We start from the raw sequence: 20,790 nt of genomic DNA on the forward strand, positions 1-20,790 counted from the left end.
AATTCAAGCGCAAAACAAGCCTCTGAATTGATGCAAGACCGTTCGCATTTAACCTTCACGAGGTTGCACCTGTTTCATACAGAATATGCTACGGATCTCGTTTTGATCCACTAGATTTACCATACGCTGGTTTATCTATGGGATTAAAATTAAATTCTATATTAAAATTGAAACCCAAATTTACTATACTTATTTACTATATAAAGTTAGAGCTAGATTTATTTAAATGGTAGTAATAATAAAATCATTTACCCTCATTCTGATAAAAAAATATTTAATATATCAAGATCTCATCTAATAGAAAGCAATTACATTTTATAACAATAATATTATTATTAGATATTTTAGTAACTAAGATTAATAAATTTTCTTTTGAACTGTAAAACACAGACAAATGCATTTGTTTGGTTTCACCGCTCTCCTTAACTTTCGAAGACACCAAAACTATCTTTCATTATTTGAAGCTTGAATAACTTTCAACTGTTGGCTACATAATTTATTTAATGGTATATAATTTAGATGGAAACTTTTCAGTTTATGAAAGTTCGCCAATCGGAGCGTTCTGCAGCCATAAGTCGTGTAGAAATTTGTATAAGTTATAACTAACAGCTACCTGAGAAAGAAGAATAAGTCAATAATAACTTTCGCATGAAAAGTGTATATACATACTTTAAATGGCGTTGGATTTAAATTTCGTTTAATATCCGGTCTGAGAGTTCTTAGCGAAGCTTGAACTTTATTTCGTATTTCCGATAAGTTGGGAAGTGGTTCTATGATTTGACCGTCCTTCCAGTAAATTCTTAATAATTTCTCCACTTTTGACGGCGTTACATAAGCGCGTTTTGACTCCTCGAACGGATGTCTACAAAGTACTTTTTGGTTAACCTGTGGAGCTTCCTCCGAAGACTTTTGTAATAGATCGATCAAAGCATCGCCGCTTTCGCTATACAGACGATAGACATCTTTGCGACCTGGCATGGTTACTTTTCCAACGTCCTGACTTAGTTTCATTCTGGGTTGTCCATTTAATTCTACCATTTTAAATACACAACCTAGTGCCGGTTGTCTCTGGCAGGTAACTAAATGGGTTCCAATTCCAAAACAATCGATCTTATGTCCTTGATCATTTAAACTAAGGATTGTTTCTTCATTGATATCGTTTGAAGCCATGATCGTGAGTCCGGCAAACCAAGGGATGTCGTATTTTTTACTAATTTCTAAGAAGAATTGTCTAGCCACATTGGATAGATAAGCTAAGTCTCCACTATCGATTCGGATACCTATCGCCTGATATCCCAAATCATTCAGTGCCAAAGCAACAGCACAGAAATTCAATAGACCACTCCTACAAAGAAAAAAAAAATACTATGTAATATAGTTTTGTAAAATAAGCTTTGTTAATTTAGAAGCAAAATTTAGATTCCAACCTAGAGCATTCTTATTTTCTTGTTACCGCATTTACTTTATCTTCAAACTATTTTCTTTAAGGCGAAGATTGTTCCACTTAAACAATCATAACTAAATGATCTTATAATTTGGAAATTTAAAGATTCCCAATCTTCTGTCGTTTATTCAAATGTGTCCTTTAAAATTACTTATTTTATGTTGCAAAATCAAATTGTATTTTATGTAAGGCCACATTGCGATAGCTATGATCAAGCGATAGAAATACCTTTTGACATCATACGTATCGACAAGTGCCATAAAACCATCTGGAAAGGCTACAGCGAAGGAGATGAAGGCAGCCAATTCGCCATCACTTGCCTCCATGCTGACTACTTTGAATAGAGAGGTCAGCTTTAGCCTCCAGCTTATAGCTAGCTGAGAAACATTCCTGAATTCACCACCAGCTTTTGGTATTAGCATACATGTTTTAAGTTCTGTCAAGTCGGTAAACGAAGTGATGTAAGAGTGTGCGTGAGTGCCCTTCACCGGAATGTTGAACAGTTTCCCAGCTAACACATTGCTCGTACCATCAAATCCACCTACACGACAAAAACAAAAGAAGGGAAAAATTGTGTGTATAGTGGTGTATCATAGCATTCATCCAAATCCAAGTGTTTCATTTGTCATTTTAAATGATGTTTGTGCTTTCACCAAAGGTTATCATTATTAGTAATCACCTATATACGAATACTTTGACGCTGATAAACCACCGTCTGGACCTTGAGCTCTCCGTAATCCAAATTCAAGTAATTTTAAATCTCCAGCTGCCATCCTGTACCTAGCTGCATTTGTTGCCATCAAACTAAAATATCCCAAAATCAAATCATCGCTCTTATTAAAGTCTTCATTCTACTCATACCTAGCATAGTTAACTAGTGTTAGTAATGTAGTCTCCAAAAGTTGGACTATGATCAAAGGACCCTCAATGCGCATTAACGGCACTCTAGAAGAAAACTATTCGTTAAACGAATAAAGAGTGCGTCTACACTAAGTACCTAGGAAATACGACTGAACCCTCCTCCACAGCATATAAAGTCACGTCGTTGGTATTCAATTTGCTCAGGTAATCGAAAAATTCATCATCGATTGTATCCGGAAGCGTCTGCCGCAAATATTCGATATCTGAAAAACAGTTTTCATTTAGTTTTCTGATAATCATCCATTCACAACAACCATTTACCACTTTCTGAGTAGTGGAAGCGCTTCAGAAACTTCAAACTCTCTTCAAGACCGGCGAAGATTGTAAATTCTCCTTGGAATGGATTTTTCCGAAAGAACAGATCGAAGACGGAAAAATCCTTCGTCTTTCCGGATTTCCAATAAGCATACGCCATCGTGATCTGATACAAGTCTGGATGAAAAATAATAATAGTTGAATTATCTTACTGAAGACTAAATTAATAACATCAGAAAACATTTGAGGGTTCGAAACGTATGTTTTGCAACTAACATTCGCAACCGGGTTTCGTATACCAATGGCGGGAAAGTATTAAATAATTGTTTTTACCAGTAAGTAAGGGCTGGACAATCCTATTATGATGACCTAACCTCGTCTCCGTAATATGGTAAGCCTCGATGATGGTATTTTCAGTCATGATGATTTATTCGACAAACAGACTCCACTTAGATTGAATGAACGTATGTGACGGGGGCATCAAATGGATACTGCAAAATTGTTACATGCAATTACATGTATAACGTATGCAATAAAAGTTGATATGACATCTTCAATACGGCAGGAAATAAGAGAGAATTCGGAACTCAATACAAATATTTACTTACTATTTTAGAATAGAATACTTTGATTTGAATTAATTACACTATTATTTTATTTATATTTGTGAAAATTGTTTTCATATATTCTTCTTCTTCTGTTCCTTACACTCTAAACGAAGTGGAAGTATGCAACTAAGCTCGCACTCTGTGGTGCATGTAACCAATCCTACACCTTATTAAAATAGAAATCTTGTTATATGACACATGTTTTATAATCTAGTATGAAATGTTTTACTTGAATATATCTGTAAAAAATATCTTTTTTTTATTGATTTTATTTATAATAAATGTGTTTAAATAAGTAGGTTTTTACTTTAAAAGTTTGTCAGGGCGTGCAATTTGATGCATTAAGAAATGGAAGAAGCAGTTGCATGAACTACAATTATTTTAAGTTATACGCTTTTGCTCGTATAATGCGTTCGAATACTGCTATTACTGAAAAAAGAGAGCAAGTGTTAAGTATTAGAAAAGATAATAGTTTTATTTTACTTTACTTCAATAAAATTGATAATGCGTTTGAAGAAAATTCGTTTAACGTAAGCTTTTGGAATAAAACAAGAGAAAATATTATTCTACAAAATAAATTGGAAAAAATCAACAAAAATCCATATATTTAACGTCCAATAAATAGTATTAGTACCATATAAATAACAACTAACATTCCATTTATTCCAAAACAAGTCCTCGTATGGAATACTAAATGTTAATATCTTTTAGTGAACAAATAATGTAGTCACATATTCGGGGATGTTTTTAAGTGTAAAATATCATACAAAATTGTGAATCGCACGTATATGTTTATAAAAAATTAAGTTGTAGCCAACATTTCCAAACTAAAATAAATATGTGTTTAAAAAAATGTATAAAGTCGAATCAAATCTGATTGGAAAAACAATGCTAAATTATCCAAATAATTTGAAACAGGAGAAATCAATATTAACACAATCCCAAATGTACCCTGTAAAATATTATATTTTTATATATATATATTGTGAAAATAATTAATTTTAGTTAAATTATATACAATGTTTTAAAATGTTATCCTTACAGTATCTAATGTTTGATACTTTCGTTATTGATTCGAGCGCGCTTCCGTAGAACTTTGCTTCTATGTGAACAGTAGATCCTAAAGAAAAGACTAAGGAAAACAAGAAATAGTCCGAATATACCTAACGAATGCACCTCATGTTCAAACAGTATGCAACTCATTATTACAGAGAATCCTTGTCGGATCGTAGAAATGATGGCAAAGACCAGAGGACCGAAGTCTGCGATGGTACTGTAAATGAAGAGTTGGCCGACCGCGGAACAAATAGATAACAGAACACAGTCAACTATGAACCTTGGGAATTTGATCATAAAATTTAATGAGTGTATGAAACTTCCTTGTTGGAATAACGAAACTGCTGTAAAACAGCAGGAGAATAAGTTCACCGCGCACATCATCTGAATCGGTGTCATGGAATATTGGGTATAGAGAGCACCTTGCCAATTTGTAGTAAAACTGTCGAACGCAATATACGAGCAAAGAAGGATTGCACCAGAGAATGTAGTTATTGAGGTGGATGTATCTAGAAGAAAAATGATGTCATGTCAATTTTAACGTGTTGAGATCAATTTAAGAAGCAAATAACAACCTTTGTCATTCCCTGTATCCCACATAAAGAATAACATTCCAGCAGATAGGACGCACGCTGTTATATATTCGTACTTTTCATACTTCGTCCGTGATACAATTCGACCCATAATCATAACAGGGATTGTTTTTGCCGCTTTGGCTAGTACCTAAACCACAATGAAATTACTATTATATAACAATATATTATTAAATATTTACTTGATGAAGGAAAGACACGTATTTGAGAGCTTCATATTGACACCAGGAACTTAAAATATTTGATAGAGAACAAAAAACATATTTGTACATAGGACACTTATGTCTTGGCTGTCTGCGCAAACACATAACAATTCCAGATATAGTAAAAGCAAGAATCCTATTAATGAACACTAAAAATTGCGAGTCTTTAAACACGCCAACTTCTTTCTTCTCATTCACATACTCCTAAAAAGAAATAAACAAATATAAATTAATTGCACTGACTTAAGCAATTCTGATTTAACGAATCGAATTCAACAAAAATAAGAATTTGATTTTTAGAACCGTTCAAAAAGGAAATTAAACGCTTTAAATTTAATATTGCGTTTGTTTCTCTTTTCAATTTCTACTATATATGAATCTGAAATATGCAGACAGAAATAAATAAGTCTTATTTTAACATACATGAGTAACTTTTTCTTGTAGAACACCCCAAGACACCAAAGACAGCTGAAGACATACAAAATAGAATAACAGACGTATTGCAGTATTACATTCAGTTCTTTGTGAGGCAGTTTGTGTAGCTGAGACTGTTCTATCTAGACTTTCATCCTCTTGAAAGCACTTTTGTATCAATGTAACAATGCAATTGTTTCCAACTAAAATCAAAAACAATATTTATTAGTTACAACTTTTAGTTATTGTCGTAAAGAAATACCTGCTTTATCTAAGTAGTTGATTTTCTTAATGTATTTATATACTAAGTAACCTGGTATCAGTATTGTGGAGTAGCACAGCAAGTTGATGAAACCATCAATTAGCCAGCTGTATTCTGGGGCTACATTTTGTAATAATTCTGGACTGTAGACAGCTTTATTGATGAGCAGCAGGAGTGAGGCCGAAGATACAAATATTGAGCTGAAATGAGGATTTTACAGTACAGTCACAAGATCTGATTACTTACAAAATGTTAATTACAGAATAAGTATTTCCGGTGCATATTTAGTCATCTTACATAGATCCTCCCAATACTACTGTTTACAACTACCCAGATCCAAAATAAACAAATTGGGTAACCTAAAATTACAACACTTCACAACCACAACATCAATATATATGAAGGATAAAGGGAGTGAGCACTAATGCCAACTAAGAGTAATTTAGGCAACCCTCAAAATACTTCAGTTACATACGTTACATGTCTATCAAGTACAAATACAACTCATAACTGATACAACCGCTACTTCTTGTAATACTTATGTTATTTATATTATATTGTAATGTAAAGATTTCATTGCTTCAATTAAATGTAAATTAATCTTTTTGTTATATAAAAGAGATTTATATCAATTTATTATTGATATATTTCTACCCCTTTTCGGGTTTATTGGCTGCACAAATTTTGTTGATTTTTTAGAATCGAACCAACGGCCTTTCGTATCAGATTTTCGTGATAATCGGTGTAAATTAATCTTAATATCAAATAAAATATTCATTGACAAATACACATCTTAATATTTTCCAACATGTTTAGCAATCTCTGCTTTCTACTGAATATATATATATTTGGAATCCAATTTACCAACTTAATCAACTTAAAACCTGACTCAAGAAAGAAGTGAAATCATCTAAATAATACGTCTTTATTTTACCATTCAATTAATGTACAGAAGATTTAGCTGGAAGACCAAATTGACATGTAAGTGGAAATAAATGTTAGTTATTCGAAATCGTTAAAACGATATGAACTTTCATAAATATTAATGAACTAAAAATATAAATAAATAAATAGTTTCTTTATTAGCACACAATAGTACATATTGCGTAAGGGGCTATAGACCATTATTTTTCTGCATAGGAATATACATATTAGTTTTTGTGTATTTAAAATAAAATATAAATAATTTGCTTTATATATTTATGTATTCTGCCTTCACCTTTTGTGTACGTGTATCTATTTAAATATGTGTATACACATAAATATACGAAATCTATCTATTGCTTAGACAGGTTGCACAATATGTTTGATAACTTAGAGAGCAGCTACCATTTGCGGGCAATTCGGTATATCACAAATTATATTATTAGAACACTTTCTGGTGCGAGCTTCGAAGTAGTCGAACAAAATAGATTTATTGCAAAAGTTGCATTCCTAAAAACGTCAGAAATTATGTATGGTTTAGATTATATACTATTATAACCTACTTTGCTACATTGCAGGCCGGTGAATGGAAGTCCTAGATTGATCCAGATTTCTTGTAAATCCGAGACGAGCAAATCCATAAGCTCTTTGGTGTGATGAGGCGTCGGAGCCAACCGCAGTTTCTCCTGGCCTCTCGCGACCGTCGGATAATTAATTGCTTGGACGTAATGACCTTTTTGCTTAATCAGCATATCCGAGACTTGGGTGCATTGTTGAGGGTTACCGATTTTAATTGGGATAATGTGGCTAGGGGTGTGCTCTACCGGGAAACCGTGTCTAAGTAACGTGTTTCTTAGGTATTTTACATTTTCCTGGTGACGCGCTCTTAGCTCTCTACCTTCTTCGGATGCCAATACTTCGATAGCCTTAACGGCACCAGCCAACACCGTTGGTGGTAGTGAAGTGGTGAATATAAAACCGGCTGCGTACGATCTAATCATGTCCACCAGAGACGCACTTCCAGCTATATAGCCACCCACGTTACCGAAGGCCTTACCCAATGTACCTGATATTATATCCATATTATGCAATTGGTTATCTCTTTCACCGATGCCCGCTCCGTGGTTTCCATAGAGTCCAACAGCGTGAACCTCATCTACAAAAGTTAACGCTCCGTACTTGTGGGCGATTTCGCATAATTCCTTAAATTATAACAAATTTAGTAACAGCTTTCCTTGATTAACTTGGGTCTTTATTACTTCTAGGGGGCAGACGGCGCCGGTCATGGAATGCACGGTTTCGAAAGCAACAATCTTCGGTACGTTGACGTCTACAGACTTCAGAAGTTCCTCTAAATGCTTAGGATCATTATGGCGGAAGATGTGCTTGGGTACTTTACTATTACGAATTCCTTGAATCATGGAAGCGTGATTACCTTCGTCCGAGAAAATATGACAACCTACAAATATCCAATATTAACTTTCTACCCAAACTATTACTTTTCAGTAATAAACACCTGGTAGTGCTTTCGCCAAGGTAAACAAGGTTGAATCGTTGGCAACAAAACAGGAAGTGAATAACAATGCTCCTTCCTTTTGGTGCAACGCGGCTAGAATATTTTCAAGTTTTTCGTGGTAGATTGAATTCCCTGATATATTCCTGGTACCACCAGCACCAGCACCGTATTTATCAAGCGCGGTACGCACCGCTTTTTTGACCTCTGGATGACATGACATGCCCAAATAATCATTTGAGCACCAGACGGTAATCGGCCTTTCGCCCCAAGAGTACTCCACTGCCTTGGGAAATTGACCAGGACCGGCCAAACGGTTCACCTTCTTAAAGATTCTATAAGAATGATCTGTCTTTTTCTTCAGAATTTGTTGGTGGAAAAACTGATCATATTGGAATACATCTAAAAGGGAAATCCAATTTAATTGAGGACACGACAGTCGTTTTATGAACTAATACCATTAGACGGCTTTGAATCTAATTCAATGATGTCTTCATGGCTAGCCTCCTTCACCATATCAGGAACTTCATTCAAGAATGGACATTTCTTGGTACCAACGTTATCCGGTTCCACCTGTTCTAATAAATGCGACGGTGCTTCGTTAATATCAAATTACTATTTTCGCGGTGTTTTCTTACCTTGGCTGGCTGGAGTCATGTTGCTGATTGAGTGCGACATAACTGGGCACTGACTTCCGAAAGTTTTCAATAAAGTCGGTCCATAATTCCTCACATAAGCTGTGGTGAGCTTTGTCAAAAAGGGACAAGGCATAGTTGTATAGTTCTTCGTTATTTCTATATGTGCAAAAGAAAATAAGAGTCAATATTAAAGAACTCTCATTATATAACAGTTACGTAACGCGACTTACGGTACTGAGAAACTTGCTGTAGCCTCGTCAGTTGCTTCGAGAGACCCTGTAACGATTTTATACAAGTCTTAATACAAGTTGGAAGAATTGGAAAGTAAGTAGGCACGAGTAGGTCAACTTCACTTCTCGGTCGTATTCACAAAACTGCCGTGAACGTCACACAGTTCATACTAATCAAGAAAACGAGTGTTCCCCTCTCGTCATATCAGCGGTTTTATATCATTTAATTTTCAACGCGCATGACTACTTATCGAAATTTCGCTGGCAGGATTTTCCTTTTCCCCGATCGAGAAGGTCCCTTTATCTATTCCCTGATATCCAATTGAGAGGACTATCTGGGAAAGCCCCACCTCTCGGACAGCCGTAAAACCCGCGTCGGATTTCGAGACTGAATTAAAAATAATGATTTTGTTTTGCGAACCTTCAAGATGCTGGCCAAAGTAACTTTTTAAAATTTGGACTTCTTATAGAAGAATTACAACTAAAAACTGTTATGGGATCGTTCTAATTAGGTGGCGGCAGTTAGACTACTCTGATAAATTACCGCAGACAAACAAACTTATTTACGACGAACAGTTATCAGCGTCCAAAACCAAATCCGCGTGCGAACCGGAAGTGCGAAAGAAAATAACTCACCAGAGACATCCTTGCTAATCGAAAACACCCAGAATCCACTCTCACTATTAGTTGCGTGCGGTAAAATCAGCTTTCAATTGGAAATCGCCTTTCGATGACAAAAACTATATATGTTAATAAACCTCAACGAGAATAAGAGATAAAAATAAGAATTTACAACAAAATACACAAAATAATGTATTGAATATTTGAAATAACAAACACGCGTCAACGGTGGGTCGCAGACTGAATGGACTTCGTTCAATCCGATTTTTATATACACCACAAACGCGTCCCCTTTAATTATTAAGTCTGAATTTTAACTTACAATTGTTCCACATTCTGACGAAGAACAAAATACATCACACACGTTGTTACAAATATCATCGACAATATTATTGTTATGGTAATAAATAATCTTTGATATTCACGATTTCTAAAATTTAAGTGTAAAATTGTTGGAAATGGAAATATAAAAAGATTATTTTTTATGAAAATCTGTTATCGTTATTAGCAAATATTTTGTAGTAACGATTATCAGTATCTAAATAAAATTATATAATATATACATTAATCAATTTTTGTCAATAAAACATGTAAATGAAAGTAACTAATGCCAAATCGTGCCATAGAATCGAGGACTTCGCCAAAACCAATTCGTGTCTTTACATCGTTTAATTACTCAAAGTAGTGTCCTGGCTCTTTATTAGAGTTTACAGAATTAGAAATATTTGGAACATGCGATTGTGTCATTAGTAATGTTTTCATGCGATATTGAAAAATTTGATGGTTCTCTTCATTTAATATATAGTAATTAAGTTAATTTATTAGCCCATTTTTCATCAAAGTATAACCCTTTGATGAACCCTTTGATTCTCAAAATTTTGTCGTGGCACACTTTTAACGATTTCAAAATTTGGCGGCACAAAAGTTGTTTACTTACTTTGTGCATTAGAATTTTTGTACTATATACATTTCTAAAATTCCTAGAATATGAGACAATTCCTAGAATATGAAGTAATCGATAACCCTCATTCTTCATCCATCAGCTGGAATTCCTCAAGAATCAATACTCTCGGGACATATGGATCATCACACCCTATATGTATGATAACACCACCAGCAACGTTAAACATGTCCACAATTTTATACTATTTTCAAATATCATCAATTATTAGTATTTTTTTTATAACATTAATTTAAAAAAATATTGAATAATTAACATATGATTATAGACCGATCATTTTTTAAAATTTAATTTAAAATAACCATTTAACATAATTTAGTAACGTATGAAATTGTAGTCACTCGAATAACGGTTGTACTGGGCTGTAGTAAATCGTGCTGTTATGCGATACCGTATATTAAAAGGATTTGTTTTCATCAGTAAAGGCGTTCTTATTTATTTTACATATTTACTTATTTTCATCCCAATTTAATTTACCGATTGATTTTTATATTCAATTTAGTAAAAACAATATATTGATCCATAGTCTGATATCTTTTTGTGTGGTTTATTTATATTTTATTTAGTTCCTTGATAGTCCGGTTTCAAACAGTCCTGTACGGTATATTGCAAGTAATTGCTGTAACGTATTAAAGTATAATTTCAACAATAAAACACAAAATTTCTTTACATTATATAAATCCAATTTGAAATAACTGTAAAATAAAAGTGATTTTTTGGAAAAGGCATATCTAAATTTATCACCTATCTAACCTATTAATATAATTGATAATAAAATCACCAATCATCCTCCACTATAATGCAAAAAAAAATAACAAAATTACGTAATAAGCAATAATCATGGCGAAATATTAAAACAAAAAAATAAATGCGAGGAGCACAAAGTTTTATCACTGAAGTGCAAATAATTGATAACGACTTTTATTTGAATATTTCGATTAATTTTAGTGATACACATAATTTTTAATAATTACATAACTACTTAACAATATTGTTTTATAAATCATTTTTCCTTTTATATATAATGAAATGTGAAAGTTTTGTTAATTTTTAATATCGAATATTTATTTTATATATATATATATTTCAATAAAAATATACAGTTACGTGATAAGATAATACAAAATTATTATGTGAATTAAGATTATCTTTGATTTTCATCTTGATAATTTCAACAAAAAAATATTATATCTATTAAAAACATAACATTTCTAATAGTACCGTAGTGAAAAATAAGTTTGAGTTGCATTGCATATAATATCTATAATAATTACGTAAAGAAAGCGTTTTTATAATCTATTCCATTTTTCTAGAATGGTAGATATCCATACAAAATTTGTAAGTCTCTTCGATTTTAGCTTAATTTTAAGAAAATACAACTCCGCAATTCTTAATTAGTGGATTACAGATAATTAATTTTTCCAATTAACAGTAATATAGGTTTTCTAAATTATTTATTCATGTAATAATAATAATTCAATGATATTATAATAGATCGTTTCTCTGTCGCATTTTTTTGATGTTATCTAATCAGATATAAGATAGTATTTTCTGCAAATACTAATATATATAAAAAAATATACGTTTTGCATTACAGATCTACATCAATAATCTAACTAATTGTTTTTTGTTAATGAATAAAATTATATAATTGAATACTGCAGACACCGTATTTGGAAAACAATGACAAAACAGGATGTGTTGTTGCATATGAATGATAAAAACCATTTTTACAGTGACTGTTGAAAATGGCATGCATTTATTTACGACGTGCTTCAATCATATCTTTTTTGACCATAATTAAATGAACAAAAATGCCGATGCTGAAATTAATTGTTAATTGATAATTACCGTGTGAATTAGCAAATAAGCATGTTGCAATACAAAGCACACTTATTTTTGCTCATGTTTTTTTTATTTATCAATGATATAAGTAGAAGCGAATACAAAAATTTCTTACAAAAAATTATATATAAACCTGAGTTGTTGATAAATAAATATATCACCTGACCTTTGACATGAATCAAATCCAATAGTTATTAAACATACGCGTGTTTTCTTTTCTAAATCTACTTATTTGACCTTGTGAAAAACGCCATAGTCATTGGCCTTTTTCCTGACAAAAAAAATCTATATTTTATTAAAAAATTACTTATTTACGTAACTCTATTTAATGTCAGTTTACAAAAGAAAAGGTTGTTTAAAAATAACGTTCGTAACAACAACGAGTGCCTTTTTCTTTGTTATCCATTGCTTTGGAGAAATTGCCTCGTGTAAAGGTCATTTCCAGAAACACATAACTCCTTTATAAATATTAAAATAATTACAGTATAATTAATTTTTCAAATTAAGAAGTCGTCAAAAAATAATTACATTTTCCAATTATTTGCATGAAAGTCTTGCAATTATTTCAAAATTTATTTAGTATGAAATGAGATTTTCCTTTTACGTAATTTCTTATAAATAAACATTTAATCCTATTTCTTGAACAGAGAAAATTAATTAGTTTGTAGAAACAATATCAGTTTATGTATATTACTAATTAGGTGAAAAATAGATTGAATATGGTTTAGAAATGTATCTTAAGATATTAAAATATTATGCAAGTGTTGAAATAATGTGACTTTACACTTTTTGTTAAGTTAAGGATTTCCTGTATTATTATAATTATTTTTTTTTAATCTTGGTGTTTATTTGAAGAAAAATTTGTATTTTTGCTACTGATATTTGCTTCAATAAACAAAAATGTCGAGTCACGAGGAATAATTATTGTGACAAAGCAATCGACAAGCAAAAAACTATACTCTTTTCAATCAGCTATTATTTATGCCCGTAATGCAGAGTAGTTACGCAAGACTACAGAAATTATTTGCCTACGTAATACATTTATTATCAACAAATTGCATCAAGTCGAAAAAGGCTGGAGAAATGTCCTTGATTATTGATCAAAATCATTTGAAACAACGAAACATATATGCGTTGCAGACAAGTGGAATATTTCAATTTCCTTTTTGGTTTTTATACCTGGAAAGAATCATTGATTGAATTGCACTTCTGATCTTTCGGATTTTATTAATGAGTCCAAGGTTACGTTTACTTACCACTTAGAAAACAAACGTAATAGTATTACGGGTAAAGTAGTCAATCGTATCTGATGTTACTATAGTTTAAAGATGTAACGTAAACACTTCAGAGCAGTATCGCCACCTAGTGAAAAAATTTGTACCAATTGATATTTGAATGTGATTTCTTAGGCACTGAGTATTAATTCCTAAAGCAGAAGGTTCAAATCGAAATTCGTAAAAATCATCTATTAAAAATCATTATAAAATTTAGCTGTTCCATGGTATGATTGTTTATCCTTTACTTCAGTATATATCAGGAGTGGCCAGACTTTTTGCAGCAAGCCGCAACTTATTGAGAGCCGCACATAAAATTTTTGGTATAATAATTTTAAAAAAATATAGAATATATACAATATTTGTGTTTTGTTATGGCTCAACAAAATTATTGAAGAGCCGCATGCGGCTCGCAATCCACAGTTTGGCCACCCCTGCTATATATTATGGTTTCTTTGCACAATCCTCAATTCTCCTGTCTTGTGATTTAACCTTTTATCCAAGCATTCCAAACTGTGTGCATCATTTCCCACAGCGTTGGCATTTTCCCTATCGACCTATACTACATTAGTAATGTCAATGCTTTTTACACATTTATTAATTGCACAGTTAAACTTCATATTTGTCGCATGCTAGAGACGATTATTTCATAAGAGAAAAAAATAATTATCCACGATAATTCAAATTTCAATTAACGTGTCCAAATATTTTAGATAATAACACAAATAGATAATCTCAAAGTAAACACATTATGAGCCAAATGTCGTGCTCATCGAAAAGCGAGTTACACGTAAATGGATAAATTGCATGCACTAAGTCTTCGAACATTTTTTTTTGAACTATTGATCCTTTCAAGTCAAGGTCACGAACCTCTTCTCGGGATAAATATTTGAAAATATATTACATAAAAATTACAATTGTTGAGATGTAATAAGCTTATAACGTTAAGTACTGGACGATGAAAATGAATTAAACAGCAGAAGAATATTGATAATCAAGAAATATTTAGAAGAACACAATGTCTGAGAGATTATCGAGGCTAAGATGTTTTCTTATGTAACATTTGTATGTAATGATGTAATCAACGCCTACTGCAATTCCATAGCGTTGGCGCCATTAATGATTCTAGCACGTACTTGCAAATTTTCATCAACTCGAAATATTCTGTTGAAGAAAGCGGATATAATAAAATAATATAAATTGCTACTCGTTGCAAAAGAACATTAATAATATTATGTGGTGACAAGTAAATAAATCTCTGTTGATATTCATATTGACCAATAGAAAAAAAGTAGTAAAAATAAATATACAATATACTCTTATGAGTTTAATCCGTTCCAAAATTTTCGGATTTTTACTCGTATAGTGAAACATATTCAAAAATACACACATGAGTACACAAGTTTTAGAAATCTGGGACTTCCCTTCTCATCGAGACATTTTTTTTATCATTCATTTTGCTAATAAATTTACTAATATTAAATATCATAAATCTTAATAATATAACAAAATTATAAAAAAACAGATGTAAGTAAATTAATGAATCGGATGAATATTGTTTGTATAATATATAAAAAAAATAAGTGAACATATAACAGACGATCAAACCGGAATTTTTGGTACCAGACGTTGAACAATAACAATAAAGAAAACCCTCAAATCCACAATAAACTTAGCAACAACAAATTGGAAAAGTTGTTTACCATTCAAGATAAACATATATATTTTTGTGAATTTTTTTAATAATTCTAAAGATATACAGCAATACCTCCAACAGTGCTGCTTTCATCAGTCCGGATTCACTATAGTCCGGTTTGAAAATTTCAATACAAACAAAATTTTAATTCAGTAAAATAAAAATGTTTTTCAGTACTTTTATAATTGTACAAGAATAGCAAAATTATCAAATAACCCGCTTTGTGTAACAAAAATAATTTGTCTCGAATTGGAATATTGTTTTTACAAATAATTAAAAGTAGCCTTTTGCAACAAATCAATTTAGTTTTATTTTTCTTACATATTTTTTTTAAATTTGTATTATTATGGTTGTTGCAATAAATATTAATACAGTGGAACCTCGCTTAACGAGTTTAATCTGTTCCAAAATTTTCGGATTTTTACTCTATAGTGAAACATATTCACATATGTGTACACAAGTCACTCGTCATGCGAAACGTCGCTTGTTAAGCGAGTCATTTTTCTTTCAATTAATTTTGCTCATTAAGCGAGAATCCACTGTATTATTTAATAATAAATATATTATATAAGAAACACATACCTTTCTAACATTTTTTTTCAAAATCATAGGGATTCAGTTCATCTTTACACATCTCGGCACTATCATCCTTCTTTAATGACACTTTTTATATTGTCTATACACCATTTATCACTCCTTCAAAAACTAAATTATCTTCAGTAGCATTCGTGTTTCTCGTGGGAATCCACCAAACAAACAAGTTGCATCCAAATTCCAACTGGATACCTTTATATAAAATGGTGTATCTTATGACTTATACACATTTACAAAGTAAACTATTGAAATGAATCCTTCAGTCCAAATATAGTAGCGGAATCCATATTCGTTAGTCCCTAACTTTCTCAAGTCCAATATTTGTCATATTTTGTATCATGAAATACTACTTTGTATCATAAAACAATATTCGTCATTATATTACCCACCCATCCATAAAGAACCAATTAATGACAAATATAGATCCTGAAATGTAAATTTTAAAATAAAATGTTGTATAGAAATAGTTAAATATTTATATTTGGATTATTTCATTTATTAAAAAAATGTAAAATGTCAAAAATACTATTCTCTCTGGAATGCATTGGACGGATTCCGATTTTTTTGTACAAAACAAATATCACTTTAAATTATTTACAATATTAATATTTGACAGGTTGCAGTTCTTAAATAACACATATTAAAAATGGTCATTAGTCTGACTATTTGCCATCGTATGATAAATCAAATAATACTAAGTGAAACATAGATTGTTAGAGTAATAAGTCTTAAGACTATACACATCAAGACAGCTGAAGAATGTCATAGTTGATGTTCAGTTGTAACTTCCTCACAAATATAGAAACTATTATTTACAATAAAAACAATATATTGTATTTATCTTAAAAATTTAACTGCAATTGAACTGAAAAGGATTGTCCACAATCCTATTGAATTTGATAAGGCACCAGACTGAAATAATGAAAATGAATTAATAATAATTTAATTAAATTTTAATACACACTTACAATAATGTAATAATTGCATTTATCCCCTTTACAGCATTCTGAGCATTTCCAATCCTCATACCAAATATTAGTGCACAGGCGCATGTTGCTTTCCCTGTATCTTTGGCACTTATCCTTTGTTGAACAACCTTTCGAGATGTAAAATTGTTTCAATGCACCTTGCTGCCAGTACGGTGTGCTTCCCCATCTAATTTCAGTCAAACAAACATCTTCACCCTGCTCACAGGTCTTTATTGTTTTCACACACTTCCCTTGGTTTATTTCTTGATTTTGACACACATAGCATTCCAGCCCCAAACCTACATTGATAAATAAACTATGTTTATTTGGGATCTGTTTATTAGTAAACATTCCTATCTTATCTCTACTTACAGACATTCATGGACACCAGAAAAAGTATGAATATTATTCCTCTCATTTTATATAATATATTTAGAATACTTTTGATTACACGTACACAATTAAAGATATACCAAACTGAAATGAAATTAAATGGTCAAATACTAACAATTCTTGCCACACCTCTCCACTTTCTTTATGAATAACGAAAGAAAACACATTAAACAGTAACGACATCTACATTATTCTTCTCCCATTTTTTCTACTATGAACATGAATGGATATATACAACTTTCTATACATCTAACGCTAATTATAAGTTAATAAATAATCCAATTAACATTCAAAATAGCACCACTAATATTCTTAAAATAATTAATTAGTAAGTACAATAATTACGATGAAAATAGGATAAAAGCAGACAAGAACTAATTGGACGAAAATTAGTCAGAGCAAAAATGATACAAATTTTGTTTAATAAATAAAATTTTATTTCTCTATGTAGAAAGATATTGGTAGATAGCCAAAAAAAACATTTTTTTTAATATTTCACTTTGAACGATGCTCATAACATATCTGTGGTATAAATGATTTAGAAAAATATAAATTAAAGAAAGCTTTAATTTCAATATCTTTGATTTCTCAATACATGAGAAGTTTATCATATATATTAAGATATTGTATACAAACTGAAAAGACTAAACTAATTTAACTGTTTTTAATTGGTAATATAAAGGGTAAATTTTTCATTCTTGACTTCCTAATTCTATTATTATTTTATTTTATTTGCATCAATATAATTATATGTTTCTAACAAATATTTGTCTCTTTAGAGAACAATTTATATTTAAAGCCTGTAGAGCATTTTTAATGCACTACAGAAAATCTGTATTGCACTGAATACAAAAATATGTACATAAAATATAAAATAATAAATATATATATATATATATACAGTGAAACCTCGCTTAACGAGCAACGATTCGCATAACGAGTGACGATAAGAAGAGAAGTCTCGCATTGCGCGCTAGCTACATCATTTTTAAAACTTGTATACACATATTATGTGTATTTTTGAATATGTTTCACAATAATAGTAAAAATCCGGAAATTTTGGAACGGATTAAACTCGTTAAGCGAGGTTCCATTGTATATAGAAAAACTTATATACAACTGCAAACATCTTTTTCTGCATGAAATATAAATAATTTTATTCCAATATATAAATTTAAGATAATTCTTTGCAGTTGAGCCTGTTCATACTCATTGACCAGACAATTATATGTGAGGTATTTAGCACAATAAATTCGAATTCACATCTGACAAAATAATATATATATAAAGATTCATTAAAGTAAATAGTATTTGTCAGAATATTTTAGTTTTAAAAAAACTAAATTTAAAAGTATAATGACTAGATTTAAATGGAATCATTATTAATAACTGTTTACTTCTTCTTAGCCTTTTGTGTGTTGTTGAACACACTGGTGGCCGACATCAAATTCTCAATGTATTGATTCAACACCATATTTTCAGATTTTAATCTGAGATTCTCCACCTTGATTTGGTCAAGTCTTTTGGAGAGATCATCCAAAGTATTTTGTAACTCTAGAATCTGCTGGATCAGTCGTGCTGTTTCCTTCCTCTGATCTAAAGTACAGTCCATCTCCCGATCAAACTCCTCAGGACTATCACTGTCATTTGTGCAAGATGAATGAACTGATTCCATACTTGAACTTTGCTTTAAACCAGGCATAGGAGATTCCGGCTCCTCGTCTTCATCAGGGATGATAACTGTAAAAGGTAGATAGTTGAAGACATGTGTAATATACTTTTAAACCTTACCTTCTGGATCATTATCGGCTAATATAATATCGTCTTGAGGTTGACTAGCCATCTCAATCTTTCACCAGCTCCTATTATTTTTTTCAATTAATCTTCATGGACCGACTGTACTGAGGTTGAAGGGTAGACGTGCAGTAAGTTCTTTGTTGGATAGCTACGGTTAGCAGCGTTACCATGGTAACGCTCACGCACATCAGAGTAGGACGTGATTAAAAAATAATATGAAAATAATATAACTTGTCCTCATAAACTCATTTTATTATTAATACATTATACATTATCAAATTAAATATTGTTTAGACAATAATGTGTAGAAAGGTGCAAAAAGACAGATTTTTTTGTTAGCTTTATTTACATTTTTTTAGATCAGTTTAAAAATATTTATTTTCAATCTAATGCAGTTGATTACATTGAAAATTTATTTATTATATATTAAATACGAAAAAAAAAACATTTTAACTCCAAGTTAAAGCTCAAGCCCAAGTTTCAATATTGAATGTATTCTTAGATCTTTGTTATTTGTACCATAAATCCTTTGATGTTTTTCCAGAAACTAGAGAAATTGTGCAGGGTACAAGCTAAGTGTAGAAGAAGGTTGAATTAAGCTCAAGTTTACAAAAAAATGTGAATGTTTGATTTAACAAATGAATCATGCATATTTTTTCAACAAATGAAATTAAATTTAAAGACTAGAATTGAATAAAAGCATTCCTTCTTTGATCTGCTACATTTTCAATTTCATTGAGAATGTCAGTGTAGACAGTCCATCATCTATTTCTTCTTAACTTTGGGTGTTGATGAGAATACACTAGATGCAGATGTGAGATTTTCAATGTACTGTCCCAAAACCTGATTCTCAGATTTCAGTTTAAGATTCTCTTCCTTCACATTGTCAACCCTCTGAGAGAGATCATCCAAAGTGTTCTGTAGCTCTAGAACTTGTGATATTAGTCTGGCCTTCTCCTCCACCTCATCTGGGCTACAGTCTGCTTCCAAGCTATGGTGCTGTGGACTCGAACTGCCATTTGTAAATGATGACTGTATAGAATCCATACTTTGTCCATGCATCATACTGGAATATGTTGAAGCTGCTTCAGTCTCATCAGATATAATCACTGCAAATAAACAAGATATAGTTATAGGATAATAAATTGAATATTCATTTACCTTGCGGATCGTCGTCGGCTAATGGAATGTCATCATGCAATTTGCTTGCCATATTTTCGTCAACTATGCGAAGAATTCAATATTTAAAAAAACATTCGTAACTGCAGTAAATGTCTGAAAATCTGAAACGCACTGAAATGCCTGAAATAAGCGATTATTGACGATCTCAGTTACACTGCAGCCAACAAATGAACAAAATAATTTTCTTATAGTTACTAGAGTTGGACACCAGTGCTCTTCATAAATATAATTTTTATATTATCTCAAAGTATTATTACTAATGAATTTAATAAATTATTTGAATCAGTCCCTTAAAAATTACCTATTAGATGCTTGCTTGGTTGTCTATAAAATATTTTTTAATTTAATTAATAAGTAATGGACAACAAATGTTAAAGCACAGGACACTTTATTTTACA

General features: G+C 31.3%; 6 protein-coding genes across 6 annotated transcripts; all 6 read right to left on the minus strand.

Annotated features, from left to right (window-relative positions):
• Positions 1–257: 257 nt before the first annotated feature.
• Positions 258–3,383, minus strand: LOC108562353 (nicotinate phosphoribosyltransferase-like). The gene is made up of 9 exons (XM_017920647.1): positions 3,229–3,383; positions 2,954–3,111; positions 2,627–2,797; positions 2,442–2,568; positions 2,306–2,389; positions 2,124–2,248; positions 1,673–1,985; positions 670–1,345; positions 258–613 (listed from the first exon to the last, which is right to left on the minus strand). Exons 2-9 carry the CDS (start codon positions 3,039–3,041, stop codon positions 536–538), a joined length of 1,662 nt encoding a protein of 553 aa, XP_017776136.1. The 5' UTR covers positions 3,042–3,111; positions 3,229–3,383; the 3' UTR covers positions 258–535.
• Positions 3,384–4,226: 843 nt separating this feature from the next.
• LOC108562354 (adenosine 3'-phospho 5'-phosphosulfate transporter 1-like) lies at positions 4,227–6,178 on the minus strand. Its single transcript, XM_017920648.1, has 6 exons — positions 6,017–6,178; positions 5,757–5,956; positions 5,504–5,697; positions 5,060–5,284; positions 4,860–5,007; positions 4,227–4,793 (listed from the first exon to the last, which is right to left on the minus strand). The coding sequence occupies exons 1-6, from the start codon at positions 6,046–6,048 to the stop codon at positions 4,276–4,278; spliced, it is 1,317 nt and encodes a 438-aa protein (XP_017776137.1). The 5' UTR covers positions 6,049–6,178; the 3' UTR covers positions 4,227–4,275.
• A 764-nt stretch (positions 6,179–6,942) lies between these two features.
• On the minus strand, positions 6,943–9,926 carry LOC108562365 (5-aminolevulinate synthase, erythroid-specific, mitochondrial-like). Its single transcript, XM_017920669.1, has 8 exons — positions 9,698–9,926; positions 9,062–9,107; positions 8,832–8,987; positions 8,652–8,771; positions 8,197–8,595; positions 7,940–8,139; positions 7,244–7,882; positions 6,943–7,190 (listed from the first exon to the last, which is right to left on the minus strand). Exons 1-8 carry the CDS (start codon positions 9,704–9,706, stop codon positions 7,071–7,073), a joined length of 1,689 nt encoding a protein of 562 aa, XP_017776158.1. The 5' UTR covers positions 9,707–9,926; the 3' UTR covers positions 6,943–7,070.
• Positions 9,927–16,563: 6,637 nt separating this feature from the next.
• On the minus strand, positions 16,564–17,569 carry LOC108562366. The gene is made up of 3 exons (XM_017920670.1): positions 17,393–17,569; positions 17,021–17,319; positions 16,564–16,964 (listed from the first exon to the last, which is right to left on the minus strand). Exons 1-3 carry the CDS (start codon positions 17,436–17,438, stop codon positions 16,890–16,892), a joined length of 420 nt encoding a protein of 139 aa, XP_017776159.1. The 5' UTR covers positions 17,439–17,569; the 3' UTR covers positions 16,564–16,889.
• Positions 17,570–18,465: 896 nt separating this feature from the next.
• LOC108562355 (short coiled-coil protein A-like) lies at positions 18,466–19,449 on the minus strand. The gene is made up of 2 exons (XM_017920650.1): positions 19,205–19,449; positions 18,466–19,153 (listed from the first exon to the last, which is right to left on the minus strand). Exons 1-2 carry the CDS (start codon positions 19,254–19,256, stop codon positions 18,807–18,809), a joined length of 399 nt encoding a protein of 132 aa, XP_017776139.1. The 5' UTR covers positions 19,257–19,449; the 3' UTR covers positions 18,466–18,806.
• A 184-nt stretch (positions 19,450–19,633) lies between these two features.
• On the minus strand, positions 19,634–20,539 carry LOC108562356 (short coiled-coil protein B-like). Its single transcript, XM_017920651.1, has 2 exons — positions 20,372–20,539; positions 19,634–20,319 (listed from the first exon to the last, which is right to left on the minus strand). Exons 1-2 carry the CDS (start codon positions 20,421–20,423, stop codon positions 19,976–19,978), a joined length of 396 nt encoding a protein of 131 aa, XP_017776140.1. The 5' UTR covers positions 20,424–20,539; the 3' UTR covers positions 19,634–19,975.
• Positions 20,540–20,790: the final 251 nt, after the last annotated feature.

Source organism: Nicrophorus vespilloides, unplaced genomic scaffold (genome assembly GCF_001412225.1).
Source record: "Nicrophorus vespilloides isolate i.1.1-1 unplaced genomic scaffold, Nicve_v1.0, whole genome shotgun sequence".
NCBI classification, from domain to species: Eukaryota; Metazoa; Arthropoda; class Insecta; order Coleoptera; family Silphidae; genus Nicrophorus; species Nicrophorus vespilloides.

Coding starts and splice junctions, on each gene's coding strand:
- LOC108562355 (XM_017920650.1), bottom strand. CDS start 19,256: ATGGCTAGTCAACCTCAAGACGATATTATATTAGCCGATAATGATCCA. Junction 19,154..19,204: donor AGCCGATAATGATCCAGAAG/GTAAGGTTTAAA, acceptor TACCTTTTACAG/TTATCATCCCTGATGAAGAC.
- LOC108562366 (XM_017920670.1), bottom strand. CDS start 17,438: ATGAGAGGAATAATATTCATACTTTTTCTGGTGTCCATGAATGTCT. Junction 17,320..17,392: donor TCTGGTGTCCATGAATGTCT/GTAAGTAGAGAT, acceptor TTATCAATGTAG/GTTTGGGGCTGGAATGCTAT. Junction 16,965..17,020: donor AATGCAATTATTACATTATT/GTAAGTGTGTAT, acceptor TCATTATTTCAG/TCTGGTGCCTTATCAAATTC.
- LOC108562354 (XM_017920648.1), bottom strand. CDS start 6,048: ATGACTAAATATGCACCGGAAATACTTATTCT. Junction 5,008..5,059: donor ACGTGTCTTTCCTTCATCAA/GTAAATATTTAA, acceptor ATTGTGGTTTAG/GTACTAGCCAAAGCGGCAAA. Junction 4,794..4,859: donor GGATACAGGGAATGACAAAG/GTTGTTATTTGC, acceptor TTTTTCTTCTAG/ATACATCCACCTCAATAACT.
- LOC108562365 (XM_017920669.1), bottom strand. Junction 8,772..8,831: donor CATGACTCCAGCCAGCCAAG/GTAAGAAAACAC, acceptor CGCATTTATTAG/AACAGGTGGAACCGGATAAC. Junction 7,191..7,243: donor CCGGCCTGCAATGTAGCAAA/GTAGGTTATAAT, acceptor TGACGTTTTTAG/GAATGCAACTTTTGCAATAA.
- LOC108562356 (XM_017920651.1), bottom strand. CDS start 20,423: ATGGCAAGCAAATTGCATGATGACATTCCATTAGCCGACGACGATCCG. Junction 20,320..20,371: donor AGCCGACGACGATCCGCAAG/GTAAATGAATAT, acceptor GTTTATTTGCAG/TGATTATATCTGATGAGACT.
- LOC108562353 (XM_017920647.1), bottom strand. CDS start 3,041: ATGACTGAAAATACCATCATCGAGGCTTACCATATTACGGAGACGAGG. Junction 2,390..2,441: donor GGTTCAGTCGTATTTCCTAG/GTACTTAGTGTA, acceptor GTTTTCTTCTAG/AGTGCCGTTAATGCGCATTG. Junction 614..669: donor TAAATCCAACGCCATTTAAA/GTATGTATATAC, acceptor CTTCTTTCTCAG/GTAGCTGTTAGTTATAACTT.